This window comes from Phyllobates terribilis, unplaced genomic scaffold (genome assembly GCF_046119375.1).
Source record: "Phyllobates terribilis strain yellow unplaced genomic scaffold, ASM4611937v1 Scaffold_11__3_contigs__length_659146591, whole genome shotgun sequence".
Lineage (NCBI taxonomy): Eukaryota > Metazoa > Chordata > Amphibia > Anura > Dendrobatidae > Phyllobates > Phyllobates terribilis.
Window position 1 is genome coordinate 353,081,561 of NW_027362771.1, and position 15,974 is coordinate 353,097,534.

General features: G+C 42.7%; 1 protein-coding gene across 1 annotated transcript; it reads left to right on the forward strand.

Annotated features, from left to right (window-relative positions):
• Positions 1-4,578: 4,578 nt before the first annotated feature.
• Positions 4,579-5,529, forward strand: LOC141167280 (olfactory receptor 5D18-like). Its single transcript, XM_073654711.1, has one exon. The coding sequence runs from the start codon at positions 4,579-4,581 to the stop codon at positions 5,527-5,529; it is 951 nt and encodes a 316-aa protein (XP_073510812.1).
• The last annotated feature ends 10,445 nt before the right edge of the window (positions 5,530-15,974 follow it).

A 15,974-nucleotide genomic window follows, 5' to 3' on the forward strand; every position in this document is an offset into this window, starting at 1 on the left:
TGCATGTTTTTATAACAGATAGAACACGTATCCATTATTTTCTATGGAGCTGATCACATCTCTGTGTCTTTTTGCGGACTATGCTTCTGCACCACAAAATAATTATGAATATATGTAAATATTTGATCCAAGTCACAGGACAATTGCCCTTCAAATAAATGTGGATAGGGAAATGAGTTAAAGGGGTTCTGTCACCATAGCAGTCATGGTAAAATAAAAAGTAAATGAATAACATTAAAATTTTAACAGTGCCCTCATAGAGACTGAGGCTTTCTACTGCAAGTCCAATGGGGCAAAGTACCCCTTGTGGTAGATCGCTCACTCAGCTGCACACGGAGGTAGACACAGGTACGACGTCTCTTTAAAACTTCTGGTTGGTTTATTATAATACAGCATAAACCAACACTGAGTCCATAAAAGAAAACACGGTCCTTTGGGAAAAGCAGGGAAAATAAAGCAAAATGGTAATACAAAAAGCACAGTCTTTGTGGTAGCAGGGATCCGCCTGCTCAGAGTTCAGCAATTCCACGTGATTCAGGATAGCTCCACATAAACAGATCTGGACTTCCTCGCTCCAGACCTACTGAATGCTGAATGCCTTAGCAGGCAGTTTATTTAAACACCAAACCACACACTGAAGTGGAGATATGGTGAATGGCCTCCCGCCCTTCACAATGGCCATTTACAAAAATCACTCCCTTTTACAAATGGTAACTCCTTGCACATATCATGCTGGAGGAAACGTAATGGTTTTAATTCACTGAGGCTAGTAGCCTCAGGGAAACATATCTCCCCTCCAGAACTTTACCAGTGACTTTGTCACACCCTACAGAAGCAATCTACAAATTTCACACACAGAGCATGGGGTACGGTACCCCCACAGCTCCAAAATGTCTGCTCCAGTGGCATACATTACAAATGCCGCAGATGAAAAGCTGGTAGTATGATCTTGGATCAAACTAGTGGTCCGCAGCGAGGCTTAATACCGTCAGTCCAGTTAAAAATTTCACTCACAAAGCCTGTTTCCACATTTATCCCACAGAAGCTGATAACAAATTTCATCCACAGAGTATGTTTCCACTTTTACCTGAGAATGCTGATTAAAAATTTCACCCCGACACAATGGGGTACACCCACAGGCAGGGTTGCCGAGTACACACAGTGGCTTAAAGGCACAGTACTCCCACAGATATGGGTTAAACAATACACACAGCAGCTTTTGGCAAAGTACTCCCACAGATGTGGGTTAAAGAATACACACAGCATCTTTTGGCATAGTACTATCACAGACATGGTTGCATAAGAGTTGAAAAATATGTTTAGATGTCCATCACTCCCACTGACACAGTTGAAGATTATAAAAACTTTTTGTTACGCATGGTACGATAACAGACATGGGTGCAGAGTACACATAGAGAGTGTTTTTGGAAAACTGCGCACACACAAAATGTAATACTGTCTCTCACTACAGCTGGGCCCTGACCCTACGCTAAGTAGTGCTGAAGTAAAAAATAAGAATCTTGAACCAGGAGGAACAGGTCCAGGTAGAGGAGGAGGTGGACATGGCAGTATAGGGAGAAGAGGCAAGGCAGCACAGTAGCTTAGTGGCTAGCACTGCAGCTCTGCAGCGCTCGGTTCAAATCCCACCAAGGACAACATCTTCGTTTGTATCTTCTCCCAGTGTTTGTTTGGGTTTCCTCCTGGTAATCCGGTTTCCTCCCACACTCCAAACACATACTGATAGGGAATCTAGATTGTGAGCCCCAATTGAGACAGTGCCAATAATGTTTGTAAATGCTGTGGAATTAATGGTACTATAGAACTGAGTAAAATAAATAAAGATGCAAAGGAGGAATAATCCAACATTATTTTTTGGTATTATTTTGTTTTCTTTTTTTTTTGTTTTATAGAACTGACTTAACCCCTTTCAGACATATGCAGTACATGTACAGCACATGTCGGGGCTCTCCCTTTGGTGCATTCTCCGGCAATGAGCCCTCACCTTTCCGAGGACATGACAGTTGATCTGATCAACTGCCATGTGCCGCTAACAACAGCGGTTAGAATCGCGATCCACCCGCGGCTGTTAACATGTGTAGCAGAGGCAATCAGAAAATCGCAGCTTCTAGTCTCCCATGGGGACTATTGAAGCTAATGTAAAGTAAAAAAAATGTTTTTAAAAATATTAAAAAAATAAAAAAATATAAAAGTTTAAATCACCCCTCTTTCGCCCCATTCAAAATAATAAACAATAAAAAAAAAAATAGTATACCCCATGACCATTGTTCCATAGTGGATCTTTTGAATTGAAATCCGGCAAGCTGGACATGAATCCCAATAATTTTAGCAAAGTAGCATGTCTTTTCTTTTCGAAAGATCTGCAGTATACAATATTAATAAAACAGCACTCTTAAGGCTGTGTGCCCACTATGCGTTTTTTAAGCATTTCCGCAGAAACGCTTAAAAAACGCTTGGTAGAAGGTCTGCAATATTCCCCAATGATAATCCGCATGTGCTGTGCACATGCTGCGGAAATTTCCGCTACGGATTATCATTGCGGAAAAATCCACAGCGCTACCAATTATTTTGCGCAATCGTGGCGTTTTCGTCGCCATTGACTTGTATTGAATCGCTTAATATCTGCATGACTACATGTGCACATGCGGATATTAAGCGATTCAATGTGCGGATAATACCTGGGTCTAGAGAAGAGGAGACTCTCCTCCAGACCTGGGTACCATAGTACCTGTAAAAAAAAAATAATTAAAAATAAAAAAATACATTATACTCACCTTCTGATGGCCCCCGGTCTCCTTGGTGATGCGTCCTGGCTCCCCGGCGGCTCACGATGGTCTAAAAGGACCTTCCATGACATCATTTAGTCATGTGACGGGTCACACGACCGCTGACGTCGGCGGTCGCGTGACCTGTCACGTGATTAAATGACGTCATGGAAGGTCCTTTTACACCACCGCAAGACATCGGGGATACCGGACGTATTGGATAAGGAGACAGGGGGCCATCGGAAGGTGAGTATAATGTTTTTTTTTATTTTTTACCATTTCTATTCTTTTTTTTTAACTAACTTGGTCACACTATATAAAATCCATGCCGGTTGCATGGATTTTATATAGTGTAACCAAGTTGTCAAGCACTTTCCAAGTGATGCTAAAATCACTTGGAAAGCGCTTGACAACCCGCATGCTAAATCGCATGTGCAAAACGCGTGACAAACGCTTGTCCCTGGCTGAAAAAACGCATGTAAAATCCGCAGGCGTTTTTTCTGCCAGGGAGATGCGAAACGCTCTGGAAAAATCCGGAGCATTTCTGCATCGCGGGCACATAGCCTAAAAATTCACTGGCACTATTTGATATTTACTCTGAAATAAATGAAGCCTATGTAAAATAGAAAGATCATATAATTAAAGCTTCAACTATTCTTTATTCCCTTTATATTTTGATTCTATGGGGATTAATTAATGCTAAGGAACAGAATACGTATAGCTCAAATCACTTTAAGGAAAAGAGTATATAAATCAACAAGCAGTAGCTTGTCTTCATGATTTTAATCACATTGCCTTGTACGATAATGAGACTTTCAAGTGACAGTAAGTTATTATACACGTGTTATACACATTATTCACAACTAGAGTATGTGATATTTATAATAAAGTAGATGGATATTGTATGCTTAAAATATTACTGCACAAATGCTTATTCTGGCATACCTTTGAACTGAATGTATAGTGTTACATTTATAAAAATAAATGGCAAAATTGGAATAACAGTTTAAGGAGTGTTTGCACAAAATTCTACTGTAGTGAGAAGAAACTAATTTTGTGGCATTTTTAGGAGTTTATGAAATTTTTTCAGAATATACAATTAGAAAAAAAATATTGATTTTGATATTCACTTGATGGGTTTCCAAAGACCTTTTTAAGCATGTTGAGATTCACAAAATCAGCTCTCAGGTCAGGGCCACCTCATACACAATAGATAGCTGGTTTGGCCAACTTTCCTAAAATGTATGCGCAACTTAAAAATAAGGTGAGGATAGAAGACTGTATGGTAAATTCTAAGTATATGATGAAGTCAAGGGAAAGAGGGAGAACCTCTAGGACCAGCTAAAAAAATGTTTGCAATTGTATTAAAGCTCAGAAGAGGGACAGATGACAAGAGGAAGCAAAGTTATTAGCAAAAAAGAGAAAAAAAGATGAGGACAACCAGTTGTTCATTAAGATTATGGGCATAAGTGTTGGTTTGTGAAGACTAATGTAAAATAGGGATAAACTAACTGGAGAAAGTCTTACAGATTACAGCTTAGATTTTGAGTTTCACTGTCAGCTAATGCAGCTTGAACTGTGTTGAATTATTATTGGATCTAGCAATTTTTTTTGTTGGGGGGGGGGGTTTATCAACCTTTCCCAGGGAAGCCCTACTGTTATAGAACCTATAGTTATCAGTTACATTGAAATTGCATGTATTGTGAATGTAAGAAAGATAATCTAAATACAAAGAATGTATTTATGCCACATTAAATATATTTCTGTTTTGCAGAAATTTCTTAAATAAATCTCAATGGGAATTTCTGAAGACAACAACCGCTCCTCGATAAATGAGTTTGTCCTTATTGGCTTTTCTGATAGACCTTACCCAGATATGTGCTTATTTTTTGTGTTTTTAATCATTTATGTTGTTTCTATTTTGGGGAACATTGGTCTCATTTATGTTGTCTGTAACAATATTAGGTTCCATACATCCATGTACTTTTTTCTGAGCAATCTCTCTGTTATAGATATTGTGTATGCTTCAGACATTGCTCCAAAGATGCTTGTAGGCCTGTATTTCAGTAAGACATCTATTTCTTATCTGGGTTGTGCCATACAACTGTTCATTTTCTGTGCACTCGGGAGTACTGAATGTATCCTTTTTGCTGTTATGGCTTATGATCGTTATGTGGCGATCTGTAACCCACTAAACTATAATCTAATAATGCAGCAGAAGACCTGCCTGGGGTTAATGCTCGGAGCTTATAGTACTGGATTTCTTCATTCTCTAATAGAAACTTGCTGCACATTCCATCTTTCCTTTTGTTCATCTAATGTCCTTCATCATTTTGTTTGTGATTTCCCTCCATTATTAAGTATCTCCTGTACAGACACGACAATTAATGAACTTGTTCTATTCATGTTTTCTTCTTTTATCACCGTGCCTTCTATTGTGGTCATACTTGGGTCATATCTGTCCATTTTTACAACAATTCTAAAAATAAGAGCTCCAGAAGGAAGGCAAAAAGCCTATTCTACTTGTGCCTCCCATATCATTGCAGTGACATTATTATACAGCACAGTTCTTTATGTATATCTTAGTCCAAAATCTCCATCCTTTAGAAATAATGTAAATATGGCAACTGTGTTTTACACGGTGGTATTACCTATGTTAAATCCATTAATTTATAGCTTGAGAAACAAAGAAATTAAATTAGCTATAATACAGTCATTCAAAAGCATGTTGTGCTGTAGGTCATGATTACTGATAAGGCATCTTTCATAATACAGATATTTGGATGCCTAAATGACAATCTACATAGAGACACAAATGTAATTTTTTTCCATAATTTTAACCCAAAGAGCAGTTTGGCAGAAACTTTTATAATCTGGAAATAAAAGCAAATCTAATGTTAAAAAAATGTTCTACTACCACTTTCTCATATGTGTCTTTATTAGTGTTGAGTAGTGTTGAGCGATACCTTCCGATATCAGGAAATATCGTATCGGATTGGATCGGGCCGATACCCAAAAAGTATCGGATATCGCCGATTCCGATACCGGAAACCAATGCAAGTCAATGGGACACAAATATCGGAATGAAAATAAACCCTTTCTTTCCTTGTAGGTTAATTCTACATGAAGTAAAACAAGTAAGAATAATGTAGAATGACATGAAAAGCCGGCAATTCATCAGCGGCATACACCGGTACCCGACAATTTACAACAGAAAGAATAGAGCTTCACACATAGATTAGATAGATATAAACATGTCAGTCACATATATATGAAGTACAGTGACAGTGTTGCTTACTGTACTTGTCATTTAGTGTAAAGGATTTATTAAAAAAAATATTAGTGTTTTCGTGCACCGTCTCTTTAAAAAAGCCGGCCGGCAATTCAGCATCTGTACCCGACAATTTATAACAGACAGAATAGAGCTTCACACATAGATTAGATAGATAGAAACATGTCAGTCACATATATATGAAGTACAGTGACAGTGTTGGTTACTGTACTTGTCATTTAGTGTAAAGGATTTATATAAAAAAATAATAGTGTTTTCATGCACCATCTCTTTAAGAAAGCCGGCCGGCAATTCAGCAGCGGTACCCGACAATTTATAACAGACAGAATAGAGCTTCACACATAGATTAGATAGATAGAAACATGTCAGTCACATATATATGAAGTACAGTGACAGTGTTGCTTACTGTACTTGTCATTTAGTGTAAAGGATTTATTTAAAAAAATAATAGTGTTTTCATGCACCGTCTCTTTAAGAAAGCCGGCCGGCAATTCAGCATCTGTACCCGACAATTTAGAATAGAAAGAATAGAGAATCACACATAGATTAGATAGATAGAAACATGTCAGTCACATATATATGAAGTACAGTGACAGTGTTGCTTACTGTACTTGTCATTTAGTGTTAAAATAAAGGATTTATTTAAAAAAAAATTGGCGTGGGGTTCCCCTTAATTTTAGGCTCTAGCGGAGGTTAAGCAGACAGCTGGGGCAAATGTTTGAAGCCTGGGAAGGGGGTAATACCCACGGAGCTTCCCAGGCTACTAATATCAGCCCCCAGCTGAATACCTAGCCTTTACTAGCTATTAAAATGGGGGAACCCCCCCCAAAAAATGACGTGGGGTCCCCCCTAATTTAATAGCTAGCAAAGGCTAGGCAGACAGCTGGGGGCTGATATTAATAGCCCAGGAAGGGAGCCATGAATATTGGCCCCCTCCCAGGCTAGAAACACCAGCCGTCAGCCGCCCCAGAAATGGCGCATCCATAGGATGCGCCAATTCTGGCACTTAGCCTCGCTCTTCCACGCTGCCCTGGTGCGGTGGCAGGGGGTAATAGGGTTGGGGTTGATGTCAGCTTATAATGCCAGCTGACATCAAGCCCAGGTTAGTAATGGAGAGGCGTCTATAAGACACCCCCATTACTAACCCCATAGTCAAAGTTAAAAGAAAACACAAACACCCAGAATAAAGTCCTTTAATTGAAATAAAGACACAATTCTTTATTGTTCTAAATTAAACCATACTTACCATCACGCCCATTCCAGCTGAAGCCAACGATCTCCTGCAATAAAAGTAAAATAATAAAGCAACCTCATCCTTACCTTTCCATGGTTCCCACGACAGCTTCAGCTCTGCTACATCGAGATGACAGGCTGGACCGCAGCAGAACGCTGCCATCCAGCCTGTCATCCCGCAGACACTGAGAAGCGCAGGCATGCTTGCGCTCTGCATTGTCTGGCTGTGACGGCATCCAGATGAGCCGAGGTCATGTCCAATGTACTCGGCGCACCTCATGCACGTCACTGACAGCGTGGGAAAATTCTCCTGCACTCAGCGCTTCAGCGTGAGAATTCTCCCACGCTGTCAGTGACATACATGAGGTGAGGTCATGTCCAATGAACTCAGCTCACCTCATGCACGTCACTGACAGCGTGGGAAAATTCTCACGCTGAAGTGCTGAGTGCAGGAGAATTTTCCCACGCTGCCAGTGACGTACATGAGGTGAGCTGAGTTCATTGGACATGACCTCGGCTCATCTTTATGCCGTCACAGCCAGACACTGAGGAGTGGAAGCATGCCTGCGCTTCTCAGTGTCTGCGGGATGACAGGATGGATGGCAGCGTTCTGCTGCGGTCCAGCCTGTCATCTCGATGTAGCAGAGCTGAAGCTGTCGTGGGAGCCATGGAAAGGTAAGGATGATGTTGCTTTATTATTTTTCTTTTATTGCAGGAGACCGTTGGCTTCAGCTGGAATGGGCGTGATGGTAAGTATGGTTTAATTTAGAACAATAAAGAATTGTGTGTTTATTTCAATTAAAGGACTTTTTTCTGGGTGTTGTGTTTTTTTAAATACTTTACTAGAAATTCATGGTGGTCATGTCTAATATTGGCGTGACCCCATGAATTTCGGGCTTAGGGCCAGCTGATAATGCCAAGCTGGCCTTAACCCCTTTATTACCCAGTGAGCCACCGCACCAGGGCCCTGGATGAGTTGGGTACAGCGCCAGAAGATGGCGCTTCTATGAACGCGCCATTTTCTGGGGCGGCTGCGGACTGCAATTTGCAGCGGGGGTGGCCCAGAAAGCTTGGGTCTCCCTGCGCTGCGGATTCCAGCCCCCAGTTGCCTAGTTGTATCTGGCTGGGCACAAAAATAGGGCGAAGCCCCACGCATTTTTTTTTTTAATTATTTCATGAAATTCATAGAATAATTAAGAAAAAAAGGCCTTCCCTATATTGTTGTGTCCAACCAGGTACAAATAGGCAGCTGGTGGTTGGGGGCAGCCCATTCCTGCCTGCTGTACCTGGCTGGACACAAATATAGTGCGAAGCCCCACGTCAATTTTTTTTAAATTATTTCATGAAATAATTTTTTTAAAAAAGGGCTTCCCTATATTGTTGTGTCCGGCCAGGTACAAATAGGCAGCTGGTGGTTGGGGGCAGCCTGTTCCTGCCTGCTGTACCTGGCTGGACACAAATATAGGGCGAAGCCCCACGTCAATTTTTTTTAAAATAAATCCTTTATTTTAACACTAAATGACATTTGAGGAGTTAATAAAGATGCAGTCCCTAAATTATTATTTATTTTTTAATTAATTTTTCCCAAAACTTTTGACGTGGGCTTCGCCATATTTTTGTATGCCAGCCAGGTACAGCATCCAGCTTCTATGAACGCGCCATTTTCCGGGGTGGCTGCGGACTGCAATTTTCAGCAGGGGGGGGGGGGGCAGAAAGCTTGGGCCTCCCTGCGCTGCAGATTCCATCCCCCAGCTGCCTAGTTGTACCTGGCTGGACACAAAAATAGGGAGAAGCTTCACTTATTTTTTTTTTTTAATTATTTCATGAAATTCATGAAATAATTAAGAAAAAAAGGGCTTCCCTATATTGTTGTGTCCAACCAGGTACAAATAGGCAGCTGGTGGTTGGGGGCAGCCCGTTCCTGCCTGCTGTACCTGGCTGGACACAAATATAGTGCGAAGCCCCACGTCAATTTTTTTTAAATCATTTCAGGAAATTCATGAAATAATTAAAAAAAATTGATGTGGGGCTTCGCCCTATATTTGTGTCCAGTCAGGTACAGCAGGCAGGAACGGGCTGCCCCCAACCACCAGCTGCCTATTTGTACCTAGCCGGACACAACAATATAGGGAAGCCCTTTTTTTCTTAATTATTCCATGAATTTCATGAATTTAAAAAAAAAAAACGTGGAGCTTCGCCCTATTTTTGTGTCCAGCCAGGTACAACTAGGCAGCTGGGGGCTGGAATCTGCAGCGCAGGGAGGCCCAAGCTTTCTGGGCCCCACCCGCTGCAAATTGCAGTCCGCAGCCGCCCCGGAAAATGGCGCGTTCATAGAAGCGCCATCTTCTGGCGCTGTACCCAACTCATCCAGGGCCCTGGTGCGGTGGCTCACTGGGTAATAAAGGGGTTAAGGCCAGCTTGGCATTATCAGCTGGCCCTAAGCCCGAAATTCATGGGGTCACGCCAATATTAGACATGACCACCATGAATTTCTAGTAAAGTATTTAAAAAAAACACAAACACCCAGAAAAAAGTCCTTTAATTGAAATAAACACACAATTCTTTATTGTTCTAAATTAAACCATACTTACCATCACGCCCATTCCAGCTGAAGCCAACGATCTCCTGCAATAAAAGAAAAATAATAAAGCAACCTCATCCTTACCTTTCCATGGCTCCCACGACGGCTCCAGCTCTGCTACATCGAGATGACAGGCTGGACCGCAGCAGAACGCTGCCATCCAGCCTGTCATCCCGCAGACACTGAGAAGCGCAGGCATACTTCCACTCCTCAGTGTCTGGCTGTGACGGCATCCAGATGAGCCGACAATGAACTCGGCTCACCTCATGTACGTCACTGACAGCGTGGGAGAATTCTCCTGCACTCAGCGCTTCAGCGTGAGAATTTTCCCACGCTGTCAGTGACGTGCATGAGGTGAGGTCATGTCCAATGAACTCGGCGCACCTCATGCACGTCACTGACAGCGTGGGAAAATTCTCACGCTGAAGCGCTGAGTGCAGGAGAATTTTCCCACGCTGTCAGTGACGTGCATGAGGTGAGCTGAGTTCATTGGACATGACCTCGGCTCATCTGGATGCCGTCACAGCGAGACACTGAGGAGCGCAAGCATGCCTGCGCTTCTCAGTGTCTGCGGGATGACAGGCTGGATGGCAGCGTTCTGCTGCGGTCCAGCCTGTCATCTCGATGTAGCAGAGCTGAAGCTGTCCTGGGAACCATGGAAAGGTAAGGATGAGGTTGCTTTATTATTTTACTTTTATTGCAGGAGATCGTTGGCTTCAGCTGGAATGGGCGTGACTGTAAGTATGGTTTAATTTAGAACAATAAAGAATTGTGTCTTTATTTCAATTAAAGGACTTTTTTCTGGGTGTCTGTGTTTTTTTTAAATACTTTACTAGAAATTCATGGTGGTCATGTCTAATATTGGCGTGACCCCATGAATTTCGGGCTTAGGGCCAGCTGATAATGCCAAGCTGGCCTTAACCCCTTTATTACCCAGTGAGCCACCGCACCAGGGCCCTGGATGAGTTGGGTACAGCGCCAGAAGATGGCGCTTCTATGAACGCGCCATTTTCCGGGGCGGCTGCGGACTGCAATTTGCAGCGGGTGGGGCCCAGAAAGCTTGGGCCTCCCTGCGCTGCGGATTCCAGCCCCCAGCTGCCTTGTTGTACCTGGCTGGACACAAAAATAGGGCGAAGCCCCACGTATTTTTTTTTTTAATTATTTCATGAAATTCATGGAATAATTAAGAAAAAAAGGGCTTCCCTATATTGTTGTGTCCGGCTAGGTACAAATAGGCAGCTGGTGGTTGGGGGCAGCCCGTTCCTGCCTGCTGTACCTGACTGGACACAAATATAGGGCGAAGCCCCACATAATTTTTTTTTAATCATTTCATGAATTTCCTGAAATAATTAAAAAAAAATTGACGTGGGGCTTTGCACTATATTTGGGTCCAGCCAGGTACAGCAGGCAGGAACGGGCTGCCCCCAACCACCAGCTGCCTATTTGTACCTGGCCGGACACAACAATATAGGGAAGCCCTTTTTTTCTTAATTATTCCATGAATTTCATGAAATAATTAAAAAAAAAAAAACGTGGAGCTTCTCCCTATTTTTGTGTCCAGCCAGGTGCAACTAGGCAGCTGGGGGATGGAATCTGCAGCGCAGGGAGGCCCAAGCTTTCTGCCCCCCGCTGAAAATTGCAGTCCGCAGCCGCCCCGGAAAATGGCGCGTTCATAGAAGCTGGATGCTGTACCTGGCTGGCATACAAAAATATGGCGAAGCCCACGTCAAAAGTTTTGGGAAAAATTAATTAAAAAATAAATAATAATTTAGGGACTGCATCTTTATTAACTCCTCAAATGTCATTTAGTGTTAAAATAATGGATTTATTTAAAAAAAATATAGCGTGGTATCCCCCATAATTTTAGTCTCTAGCGGAGGTTAAGCAGACGGCTGGGGCAGATGTTTGAAGCCTGGGAAGGGGGTAAAACCCACGGAGCTTCCCAGGCTACTAATATCAGCCCCCAGCTGAATACCTAGCCTTTACTAGCTATTAAAATGGGGGACCCCCCCAAAAAAAATGACGTGGGGTCCCCCCTATTTTAATAGCTAGCAAAGGCTAGGCAGACAGCTGGGGGCTGATATTAATAGCCCAGGAAGGGTGCCATGAATATTGGCCCCCTCCCAGGCTAGAAACACCAGTCGTCAGCCGCCCCAGAAATGGCGCATCCATAGGATGCGCCAACTCTGGCACTTAGCCTCGCTCTTCCACGCTGCCCTGGTGCGGTGGCAGGGGGTAATAGTGGTGGGGTTCATGTCAGCGCCAGCTGCCATGAAGCCCAGGTTAGTAATGATGGGCGTCTATAAGACACCCCCATTACTAACCTACAAAGTGTTAAAAAGAAAAAACACACTACACCCAGAAAAAAATAATTTATTTGAAATAAAACACACAATTTTATTTAATTCTTAGTTTACTAAAAATAATAGTTACCTGTCCACGTTCCTGCGCTGATCTCCCATGCACAGCTGTCACATCTGGAGATGGTGACAGCTGTGCATGGCTGCTGTAAGCTTACGCTGCCGGGAACACGTCCGCTCCCGGCAGCGGGAGCCACTGACTGAGGTCACCGGAGTGCATTCAGGCAGCGCAGCTTCGGAGACCTCCTTTACGGCACTGCTGTACCGTGGGAATTTCTCACGATACAGCAGGGCCGTAAAGGAGCTAACCGGAGCACCGCTGCCTTAACTCTGGTGAACCCTTACGGCCCCGTCATTCTAGCGGCGGCAGCGGTTCAGAGCGGTCACATTCTATGTGGCTGCTCTAAACTGGAGATCATCGTGGGACACTCGTGGACTACTACGGAGGGGTAAGGATAAGGTTGTGGTTTATTATTTTTTATTTTATTACAGGAGATCGATGGCTTCGGGGAATTAGGTGTCTTGGTGAGTATAGGTGTAGTTTTTTATTTTTTACTTTATTTTAGGTCGCGATCGGCGGGGACAGGTAATGTATGAACTAATTTCTTTTAGGTAACCACTGGCCACCAATGACATGTATTTAACATTTATTGGGGACACAGTAGGGCAATTTAAATAGCAGGATCAGTCTGATGGGAACTACTGCTCCCATCGAGCTGATCCTGCTGGCAGGAGTGGACGGGGGACAGACATAGGCCGATGGGAGTAGTAGTGTCACATCGGCCTATGTCTGCCTGCACGCACAGACACCGCGCACACCCGCACACATCGCACAGACACCGCGCACACCCGCACAAACATCGCGCACACACCCCGCACACACACTCCGCACACACACTAATCATGACGGGCTGATGGTCTGGGAGGTGAGGCTGACCTGTGCGGCCGTGGGAAAGTTCATGTGAGTTCATGCAGTCAAGCATGAACTCACATGAACCCTCTGAGGGCACCGCGGCTACTTCAAATGAACAGCTGATCGGCATCACCTGATACCTCAGCTGTTCATTTGAAATAACCGGCGGGAAAGCGCAGCACAGAACGGGAAAGCCGGCGGTGAAGTCTTTTCACTGCCGGCTTCCCCGCCCGGGTCCTTCACTCCCCGCTCCTTGGAGCTGCGCTCCCCGCCCGGTCCTAACTTACTATCGGGATGGGAGGTGGCGAGGGGAGCGGAGGATCGGGGTGGGAGGCTGCGGGGAAGCAGTATGGGGCTGTGTGATTGTTTAAAAGCCGGCGGCTTTATACCGCCCGCCGGCTTTTAAACAATCAGGAGAATTCTCCCCCGCTGGGATGGCATTCTGATGACAGGCTGCATCTCAGCTGAGCGCTGCCATCCAACTTGTCATCCTTCACAGACACTGCAGAGCGCAGGCATTATGGGAACTTCCGATTCCGGTATCCGATATTGTAAAAGTATCGGAATTAAGTATCGGAATTCCGATACCGCGAATATCGGCCGATACCCGATATTACAGTATCGGAATGCTCAACACTAGTCTTTATGAAAAATGGCATTTAGAAATAGAAATGTGTATGGATCAGTTGAGAAATTCAGATTCGGTACTTGGCATTATCTTTTCTCTCTATAACATGATAAAATTGTTTAAAGTAAGGCAACTTTTCCCAGATTAAAAGTAATTGGGATAGCATTGCATCCACAGTTTAGTGCAATTTATCACAAATTTCTGTTGCAGTAATACACTTTTCAGCATTAAAATTGCAACAACAAGAAGGAAAAGTTCTGGAATTATGAAAATCAGAGGATCGATAGACCTGTTACTTTTATTTGAATAGGCATGTTAATGATATGTGAATAGTGAAAAAATGGAAACAAAATTTTCACAATATCTAGATTTCCTCAGTACCAAGTATTAGCTCCATACACAGATATACACACACTTACACACCTCAACATGCTACAAATGAGGTTATTAATGGTTGTCTATGTTATGTTCTGCCACACTAAATGCATTTGGGGATAAAAATCATCAAGATCCCCTGCTTGCAGCTCCCTTTGCAATTGCCAACCAATAATGTCCATGGTGTACTCGATGAAAGACAAGGCCAGGGTAGCACGCTTAGGACACACAGGCTGCTCACAGCAGCATGAGCAACATACTGCTTGGTATTGTTGTGTTGAAAAACGGCTCTTGGGACATTGTGAAGAAATGTCTGTATCACTCGTTTTGTTCCACTATCAAATCAATGTAACGCTGACTTAATTAGAACCCTTCAGCACTGAAGATAAGAAACTTTAGAAGTAATTGAACTTAGGCACTTTATTAAACCGACAAGTGAATAACAGATGTGAACTCCAACATTTCGACCATTCTACCACAGGCATGCCCCACAATGCGGGCATGCACACGGATTTCACTGGCACCGACAGACTCACTCACAGATATCCTTGAAAAAGACAAAATGGTCAAAACGTTGGAATTCACATCTGTTATTCACTTGTCGGTTTAAGAAAGCACTCATGTACAACTACTTCTAAAGTTTCTTAATAAAGCACTAATGTTCAACTATTTCTAAAGTTTCTTATCTTCAGTGACAAAGCATTCTAATCAACTTGGATTATTATACTACATCATTCCAAGCACAATTATGCTACTGCACAGTAGTGCGAACCTTCTTTCCGAATTGATCAATGTAAGACTGAGCTACAATACGATATGCCACTATACATCATAATCTCTGGACATTCCCTCATGAAGCACTCTTCATGGTGTTGGCTAAGTGGTCTTATCAGATACAAAGAATGGTACGTAGTCATCTATTCTATGCAATACATGAAATTGGACATCACATTCCAAGCCTAAAGTATCAAACAGTGTCTACACAAACCATCAAAAGGTAATTTCATGACATTGAGCTATGAGCCAGATGTCCACCTACAGATACAACTGACCTCACGCCACTGCTCTCAAAGGCTATCATAGTGCAGAGCAAGACGGCAATGTAAGCAGGAAGGTCTATTCTCAAGTGATAAGTCTCGCTTTTTGTCTTGGATGAAATGATAGCCGGAGATTGGTCTGGAGACCATAAGAGCAATTTTACTTGTTTGCATACTGTAAATTTCTCTATAAAATACTGTGGATTGGTATAGGTTAGTGGTTCTGGTATACTTATAATACTCCTGTGAGCAGGAGTTTTAAGTGATGCACATGCAACCTCAGACAGTATATTAATTAATGTTAAATAACTGTGTTATTTCTATACAGGTGTTTAGCCTAAGACAAGCATGTTAAACATCCATATGCTGTCCGAATGCAAAACAGTTGCATACGTACACTACCGTTCAAAAGTTTGGGTTCATTTAAAAATGTCATTATTTTTGAAAGAAAAGCACATTTTTTTTTTATGAAGCTAACATTAAATGAATCAGAAATACACTCTATACATTGTTAATGTGGTAAATGATTATTCTAGCTGCAAACATCTTGTTTTTATTGCAATATCGACATGTATTGTGTATAGAGGCCCATTTCCAACAACCACCACTCCAGTGTTTTAATGGTACATTGTGTTTGCTAACTGTATAAGAAGGCTAATGGATGCATAGAAAACCTAGAAAACCCTTGGACAAGTATGTTAGCCCATCTGAAAATGGTTTGGCTGATTTGAGAAGCTATAAAATTGATCTTCCTTTGAGCTAGCTGAGAATC